Source organism: Phycodurus eques, chromosome 6 (genome assembly GCF_024500275.1).
Source record: "Phycodurus eques isolate BA_2022a chromosome 6, UOR_Pequ_1.1, whole genome shotgun sequence".
Taxonomy (NCBI): Eukaryota; Metazoa; Chordata; class Actinopteri; order Syngnathiformes; family Syngnathidae; genus Phycodurus; species Phycodurus eques.
The window spans coordinates 21,586,049-21,595,070 of NC_084530.1; the positions used below are offsets into that span (position 1 = coordinate 21,586,049).

At 37.6% G+C, this 9,022-nt stretch overlaps 1 protein-coding gene across 5 annotated transcripts in view; it reads left to right on the plus strand.

The window, feature by feature from the left end:
- Positions 1 to 8,437, plus strand: part of limch1a (LIM and calponin homology domains 1a) — a 45,027-nt gene extending 36,590 nt beyond the window's left edge. For 4 of the 5 annotated variants that reach the window (XM_061679654.1, XM_061679657.1, XM_061679656.1 and 1 more), the window contains 7 exons: positions 1,140 to 1,232; positions 2,185 to 2,359; positions 2,575 to 2,674; positions 3,412 to 3,480; positions 3,628 to 3,736; positions 5,192 to 5,294; positions 6,801 to 8,437. In XM_061679654.1, the coding sequence (XP_061535638.1) occupies positions 1,140 to 1,232; positions 2,185 to 2,359; positions 2,575 to 2,674; positions 3,412 to 3,480; positions 3,628 to 3,736; positions 5,192 to 5,294; positions 6,801 to 6,826 (675 nt within the window). In that variant the 3' untranslated portion in view covers positions 6,827 to 8,437. The remainder of the gene's footprint in view (positions 1 to 1,139; positions 1,233 to 2,184; positions 2,360 to 2,574; positions 2,675 to 3,411; positions 3,481 to 3,627; positions 3,737 to 5,191; positions 5,295 to 6,800) is intronic. The other variant, XM_061679658.1, reaches the window with a different exon arrangement.
- Positions 8,438 to 9,022: the final 585 nt, after the last annotated feature.

Sequence of the window (9,022 nt, forward strand, 5' to 3'; positions counted from 1 at the left end):
ACAAAAATAACTGAAAATCACTCTGGAGGCCGGACAATAACACAGAGGAGTACAATAAGAAAAACACGGAAATCAACAATAGACAGAATAGCGAAAGTACTTCCAAGCAGATGTGTTCACAACACAACAAAGTACTGGTTTTACTAATGGGCAGGAAAACACGGAGAGATGAAATACAGCGATGGCAGCAAGCAAAAGCAATAATCCGACGACTCCTTTCCAACACCGCAGGGTTTTTAACTGCCCTTGATTGACATTGCCTGCCGGTGCGTGACAGGAGGCCACACCCACCAGCGATCTCCTAGGCAACTGAAAAAAAACAATGCACCACTGAACAGGAACATAACACATGAGACACTTTATTAGGTACAGCTATCCATCCATTTTCTGTAGTGCTTGTGCTATCTCGGTGGCAGGTGAGCAGGAGCCTGTTACAGCGAAATGTTGGCAAGAGAAGCGGGGTACGCCCTGGACTGGTGGTCACCAATTGCATATAAAGCTACCATGATGCAATGTGATACCGGCCATCCCTTTTTTTTATATCGCTTGTCCTCAATAAAGTTGCAGCGAACTGGAGCCTATCCCAGCTTACTTTTGGCGACACAAATGGGGTACACCATGGTCTGGTTGCCAGCCAATAGCAGGGCACACACAGACAAGCAAGCATTCACACTCACATTCACACCTACGGAAAATGTAGGGTTTTTTTTGGAATGTACCGGAGTACCTGCAGAAAATCCACACAGGCATGTGATGAACGTGACGATTGAAACCCAGAACCTCTTAAATGTGAGGCACATTTGCAAACCACTACCTACCGTGATCCAAATCATGTGAAATGAATTCACAAAACCTTCACCAACATTAAACACGATTACACAAATATTTTTTCACAAGGCCGATTCAGACATTTCTGTATAAAAATCATTTAGCTTCTTTCTTATGTAATATTCATAAGATTGCACTATTCACGAAAATAGTCAAATAGCTTGCCTGTTTGAATTGAACTATTGAAATAAACTATTTTACCACATTCTAATTTATTCCCATGCACCTGTTACAGTATGTATTGTATGTATGTTTTTTTTTTCATTTGTTAGTTTTTTAGTGTGGTAACTGTGAAGTTTTGCTTCTTAAAGGAGCAGTACAATAAGGAACAGGAGAAGCTGAAGAAGGAGTGGGAGAAAGCTCAACTGGAGGTACAGGAGGAAGAACGCAAGCACAACGAAGAGGTACGCCCACGTGGAGAAAACCTCCCGACGACGTTAGGGTCCTCGTTATGGCAAGCCATTTGAGCAATCATTCCACAGCCTACTAGTGCACCGAATCGGTAGTGTACTCGTATGCTCTTTGTCCTCACTAGTAAGACAATTCGATGCGGTAATAGAACGACGAGGGCACACTCGTAGAATGACTCTCTTACTGCAATGTTTTTTTTCCAAAACTGCCTTCCACTACTGTATGACACATCTATGCACTAGTAGAATGAATAGGGTACACCTGTATAACGACTTTGTCTTAATATTAAAAAAAAATTCCACGACTGTATGACAAATCTGCGTACTAGTAGAATGACTAGGGCACACTTGTAGAACGACTTTTTCTTATTAGTGAAATTTTTCACACTACTGTATGACATTTCTGCATAGTAGTAGAATGACTAGAGCGCACTAGTGGAATGACTGTCTTACTAGGGAGATTTTTTTCCACCACTGCCTTCCGCTACTGTATGAAATTTCAGCGCATTAGTAGAACTAGGGCATACTAGTGAAATGAGTGTCTTACCAGTGACATTTATCCCACAACAGTATGAAATTTCTGCGCACTAGTAGAATGACTAGGGCACACTAGCAGAACGACTTTGTCTTACTAGTAAAAAAATTTCCACTAATGTTTGACATTTCCCAGATTAGCCCAGTAAGTCTCAAGACTTGTGAAATATAAATAAAATAAGAAAATAAGATACAATAAGACAAGTTAGAAAATATTTTTTTACAAAAAATTGCACTTATGAATGTGTGCAAAGTGCAAATGCAGCAGGGATTTGGATGCAGCAAATAATAATAATAATTTCAAAAAGAAACACCTACTAAGACATGTAGACCTCAGCGCACTAGTAGGATATCAAATAAATGCTCAAACATCTTTCTATACTTACAATTTTGTCTTTCTTCGCTCCTCAAGGAGAGGAAGATCTTGGAGGAGACTGTAGCGCCCCTCAAACCCTGCGTGGGGACCGCGTCGCCACCTCCTGGAGACAAAGAAACCGTCAGCCACCTTGTACCCTTGCAGCAGAATGGCCACAAAGACACTAGAGGAAGTGAAGAGCAGCATGCGTCCAAGCTGCACTTCTTCCAAGGTAAGAGACTTCAACACACCGATTGTTATGTTTACCAACAAGTTTCCCTAATTGCTGTAACATTCCTACGTCAAAAGAATAAAACATTTCCCTTTACACGTCTTGCTCTTTCTTTTGGAATAAAAATAATAATAATAAAAAAGGCCAAAGAAAAAACAAAACAATTTAATGACGGCTATATAGGTTGCGCTATAATTTGTGGCGCTTTCTTTTAGATGCCGTCTATGATACCGAGCCAGCTAAGAAGTCTGAATTGTGGAAGACGGCCTCTCTGGGCCGGAACACTCAACCGAACCAACCACATGGCGTCAAAAGGTATCTTTAAACTGTTTAGTACATACTTACACAATCATTAAAACTGATTATATGAGTTGAGAACCAGAGTGGGCTAACTCAATTTTTGTCATTTTGAAGTGCAGTAGTGAATAGAAAACAAACATACAGAATGTTTCACATGGATACTGGTCAAAATCAATGTTTAGTTCCAATTTTGACATGCAGCCTTGGTGCCTTGAGATACAAGTTTAATTTGATCCGTGATAAAATTTGTAACGCAAAACACTCATATCTCAAATCACCTTTTTCCATTGAAATGAACGGAAATGCCATTAATCCGTTCCAGCCTTCCCGACCCCAAAGAAATGTTGTAATGTGTGTGTCATCTTATGCAGAGAATAAAGAGTATATGGCTGTGAGTACTGTTATATTGTCTTTCTACATGTTGCTGTTGATTTGTGTTCAGTCTTTTGCTTAAATGGTTAAAGCACCGCAACATAGATGCTAATTACCATTAACATTAATCTTTTTTTAAGCAGTTGTTTGTCTGTTTTAAATACACAAAGTGTAATTCAGTATGTTTTATGTTTGGTTTGACACCAAACCTCAACTGAGAGTGGCATTAAGCAGCTTGAATTATTGATAGATTTGACGGCTGTTTGGATTTAGACCACTGTTGCATTAAACTTAAACTCAGTCTCCTGCAAAATGACAAAAATAGAGTTAGCACAATCTAGTTCTCAGTGGCTCATACTGTATTTGGGTTGGGGCAACAGGTGCGATTCCCATGATGGTATTGCCGGAACACAGCAGCCGTCCTCACCTTTGCCTCCGTCGCCCAGCAGGTAAGAAAACAAACGCATGTATAAAATGTGATATATTATCAGGTATATAAAGTACAAGGTAGGCCAAAAGTACACACTTTCAGTTTTTTTATTTGGTTACATTTACACGTATTTATTACAATTACATTTATTAAATGTGTTGCATAGGTGCATTAGCAGGAAGAGGCAATGCTCAGGTTGTTCTCAGCCTCTGGGAAAAGGAGCGGCAATGATCATCGAAACGCTCGGTCTGTTCTTCCACATGCAGTGTTTCAAGGTACGAAAAACAATATATACATATATATCATCACTTTCCTAAAAAAATTGGCCAAAGTAATTTTTTTGACAAAAGTGATTCTTTTTTGCCTAAATCATCTCTCCATGATGCTGCCCACCGCTGCTAAAATTGCCCACATGCTCAGTTGAACAGATCATGTAATTCTACCCCTGCAATGACATTACAGTGAACCCCTGCTATATTCGCGAGGGGAGCCGTACCGCGAATATTGAAAATCTGCAGATACAGTAATTGGTGCCCCTCAACCCCCGAAGGGGTTTGTATATATGTATAGATCTCACAAGAGGGCGGCACAGCACTTAAAACAGAGCACATCATAAAGCATCAACTCCATGCATGTACACAATCATGAACCCATGGTACAGAAACGACTGTATTCAGTAGTTAAATTATTCAACACAGCCAAACAACCTTCACATGAGGCTCATCAATAGTATTAGCTAGGATACTAACCTAGATACCATGCTAGCACAAACTAATGCGACATCACGCATGGGAAAACAAATATGCGCATTAGCACTTTACACAAACAGTACTAAGTCATTAAACTCGCCTTTTGGCATTTACACACAATAATAAATGTTAGCGAATACAGGCAAATTGTAACAACAAAGCACACTACACGGGTTATTAGTATACCTGCATTGGGAGAGTAGAAACATACTTTCGGTTTCACTTTCGACGTGGGCGAGGGGCATTTAAGGGCCGCCAGTAAAACAGAATATCTCCAACCCAGACGAAAAAACCCATCCATCCATTTTCTGAGCCGCTTATCCTCACTAGGGTCGCAGGCATGCTGGAGCCTATCCCAGCTGTCATCGGGCAGGAGGCGGGGTACACCCTGAACTGGTTGCCATCCAATCGCAGGGCACATTCAAACAGACAACCATTCGCACTCACACCTACGGGCAATTTAGAGTCTCCAATTTATGCATGTTTTTTGGGATGTGGGAGGAAACCGGAGTGCCCGGAGAAAACCCACGCAGGCACGGGGAGAACATGCAAACTCCACACAGGCGGGGCCGGGGATTGAACCCGGGTCCTCAGAACTGTGAGGCTGACGCTCTAACCAGTCGTCCATCGTCCCGCCCGAAAAAACCCAATCAATGAAATAAACATAACAACAAGTTTCCACTAAATAGGGCCAAAGTAATACTTTTATTGCTTTAGCCTGAACTCAAAACCAGCAAATGAGATTTTCAGCAAATAACGGAGGATAGGTTATTAAAAAATATGTGAATACACAAATCCATGTGGGTTCAATGTATTAATAAATATAATATATTCTGTATTTTGTTTATTTGTTTTGTTTTCTGAAAATAACCCCCCCCCCAAAAAAAATAATAACAACTTTGGCCATTATTTTAGAAAGGTGACAATACATACTGTATATAATATTCATGATATTTAACCGTTCAGTGAATGTGTGTTCAGTGTGGTCTGTGTGAGGGGCAGCTGGGCGACGCCACCACCGGAACGGATGTGAGGATCCGTAATGGACTGCTGAGCTGTCACCACTGCTACGTCGCATCTAGAAGTGAGAATGTTTACGAGACTTCACATCTGGCCACCATTACTTGTGAAAATGAAAGTATTGCAACCAGTTCAGGGTTCTACCCCACCTCTCGTAGTTTTTGAAAGTAAAAATCTAAAAATAAAAATTAAAAAAAACTTTAAATGGTACCACAGATCACACTATTTATCATTTTAAAATTTTGAATTTCAGAAGAAATCACACTTTAAAAAAAAAAAAAAAGAAGTCTGTCAAAAATGTTATTAATGGTACATGTTATGACACTATTTTTAAATTTATTAATATTTTGAAAAGTTAATGTCATTTTTTTTACATTTTACGATACTTTTTTAAAACTTTTACATTTTACTTCACATTTTATTATTATTATTATTGTTATTATTATTTTATAAAGAAAATAGAAAAGTTAGAAATGTCACACATTTAATTTTTTTAAATATTAAATATTTTTACAATTTTACAAGATATTGTATTACACTTCTTTAGTTTAAAAAAAATTAAGTAAAAAATGTTTAATGTTCCAAGCTATCAAAATGTTAAAAAAATGACACTGAAAATCACATTGAAAATGTTTCATTAAAATGTATCCATCCATCCATCCATCCATTTTCAACACCGCTTATCCTGGTTAGGGTCATGGGGCGCTGGAGCCTATCCCAGCTGACTTCGGGCAAAAGGCAGACTACACCCTGAACTGGTTGCCAGTCAGTCGCAGGGCACATATAGACACGGACAACAATTCACACTCACGTTCACATCGTCACTGAGTGGGAACTGAACCCGCGCTCCTCGCACCAAAGTCAGGCAACTGTACCACTACACCATCAGTGACCCATTCAAATGTAAAACGTGTTAAAAAGATATCACACTACTTTTTTAATTTTTAAAATCTTAAATTTTACAAAGATTATTATTAAATATACCAATGTTAAATGTTAAACTGTGACGTATAATGCAGTTTGTATATATACACTGTCAATAATAATTCATACATTTTTGGGCAATTTCACCACAGAAGGGCACCAGTGATAGCACTGGTACACAGAAAATTATTTTACTAAGCAGATGGTAACGTCTATATAGTATACTCTACAGTGGATATAAAAAGTCTCCAGACCCGTGTCCAAATGCCCGGCTTTTGTGACACATTTAAAAATGACACCAAGATAAAAAATTAAAGATAAATACAATTAATCCAGCTAATAATGTGACCTATATCCTGTACAGTTCAGTTTAAAAAAAGTACATACATTTTTCAGGAAGGGAAGTTTGGTTGCACAAGTGTACACACCCTCTTATAGCCGGGGATGTGGCTGCATTCAGAATTAACCAGTCAGATTCAAACTCTTGTGAAATGGGAGTCGATACACACTTGCCACCATTTAAAGTGCCTCTGATGAACCCCAAAAAAAGTTCAGATGTTCTAATGGGCTTAAAATATTGTCTGTACAGTTAATTAAGGTGCGTTCACAATTTGATGTAACTGCTGCTTTATGTTTTTGTTTGCAGGCCGAGGACAGCCCACCACATTATGATGATCTGAAAAACCCTCGACAACCAACCCTCATATAACTTTACTCAAATATCTAAATGGACCCCACGTGATCTAAACATACATACACAGTGTGTTTTTGTAAGCATGACCAGTGTATTTATGACTAGACAAGCACAATACATCAACTGGAATAATAATACAGTGAACCCCCGTTTATGCACAATAAATGACCCACAAATATGTCAAAATCTGCAATATAGCAAATCAGTTAAAAAAAAACAATTAAAAATACCTCTCTCACTTACTTTAAATAGATTTATTTTTAAAACACTCCAAACGGGCATATAAAACAAAAGATAAGTAATTAAATAATGCACCAATTTGGCAAGTCGTAAAGAATTCTTCACAAAACAGGCTCCAAGCTGCTTATTGCCGTTCCCATACTGTCAAACTAAATATTAAACAAAGAGAATTACACGTGTATTTTAAACAACAATATAGGTCTGCCTTATGAAAGTCTGCTTACTTTAAAGCTAACATATGAAAAAGGCTATTTTCATGTTAACGGTTAGGATCCATAGTTACTGTTAGAAACCTCTAAAAGATATTTGCAAACAAACAGTGGAAACTACACATTTACACAGATCATATAGAAATACTGACACGTATATATTCTTTGTCCTGAACAAAAAATAATATATTACAGCGTTTTACTGAGTCACTCGCAGCGGTAGTCGAAGATTCTTCTTCTTTGTTTGAGTTTGCATGACTGTATTATAAAGTACTGCCTCCTGGTGGCCAAGGCGGCCACACCACATTGATTTGGATTGCAGCATTAAATCACGATGCTAACGGTTTAATTAATTCATTACATTCTATTTAATTATGTCATTACTGCATGTTTTTATAAAGTACAAAATTATAGAGTACTATTTTCCTTAACAAAGTATCTCAAGGCACCACTGTAAAAAAAACCTATAAAACTTTTAAAATCTGACATATTGCGTTGGTGCGAAATATGAACCGCTATATAGCGGGGGTTCACGGTACATCAACTGAAGTAATATACAGTATATGCTACAAGACTATAACACTCCTCTCTTATACTGTAGGTATCGCGACCATTTTAATGCCTTACCTTCTCCTTTTTCTTCTTTGTTTTTACACTTTTGCATGAACATAAGTTATTGCAAGTATGAGTCTGACATGCAGTTCTCCAGCATTTAAGTTTGTTGTACATCTTTATCCACTTTGCATGTTGGCTTTGAACCTTTTGTTTCCCCTTTGAGCTATTTCAACCAGTGCCTTAATTCAGTGTGCGTGTGTGTGGGACTATTACACATGGACCTCTAAATGTGTGTGTGTGTGTGTGTGTCTTTGTGCGTTTGTATGAAGTGACATGAAGTACAATTCCATACCAGCAAGTAAAATGAGTGGATTAGCTTCTTCCGCATCCTTCTCTCTTATAGAGCTTAAACCAATGACACGTACGTAATAACTGCTGCTTCCCTCTTGATTATTTTTAGCGGCATTTCAAAACATCCCTTCAAGACAAGTGTTGCCTTTGTCCATCTCAGACTTCTCGTTTCTTCTGTAACGACGACTGCTCTCCTCGCTGTCTTTTATAGCCACTGTATGTTTGTCAATACAACTGTCTAAAATAGCTGGTGTCGTTTGTATTTGTTTTAATTTGTTTTTAAATGGATTTTATGGTTTTATTTCATTTTTTAAATCAATAATATAAACATGAATCAAATATAGTCCATACGCATTTAACAGATAACTATACAAGAAAACAAATTGGTATAAAAAAAACACACAAAAAAACTAATACAGAAAAATTACACAAAAATAATAACATTTTTGGACAAGGAACCATTATTTCATTTCACTGACATCAGGAAGAATCCTATCCCTTTTCAGGGAAAAACAAAACAAAACACCATGTTTTTTGAGACATTAACATTGCATTTTCAATGAGAGCAAGCCATTTTCAAATTTCAACACTAGCGATTGGTCAATATTTAAAAATAAATGACTCACATGGGGCCTGACCAATAGTATCGATTTGTGAAAAATATGAACTTGACCAGATGTAGATTGCAGTTTTCCACCCGACACCAACGATTCATTATATTTTATTCAAAGGTCACTTTAAACTGTATACAAATGATATAAAATATAATGTATATTTATATTAAATAATAGTAAAATAATGTACGCTTAAGTCATTTCA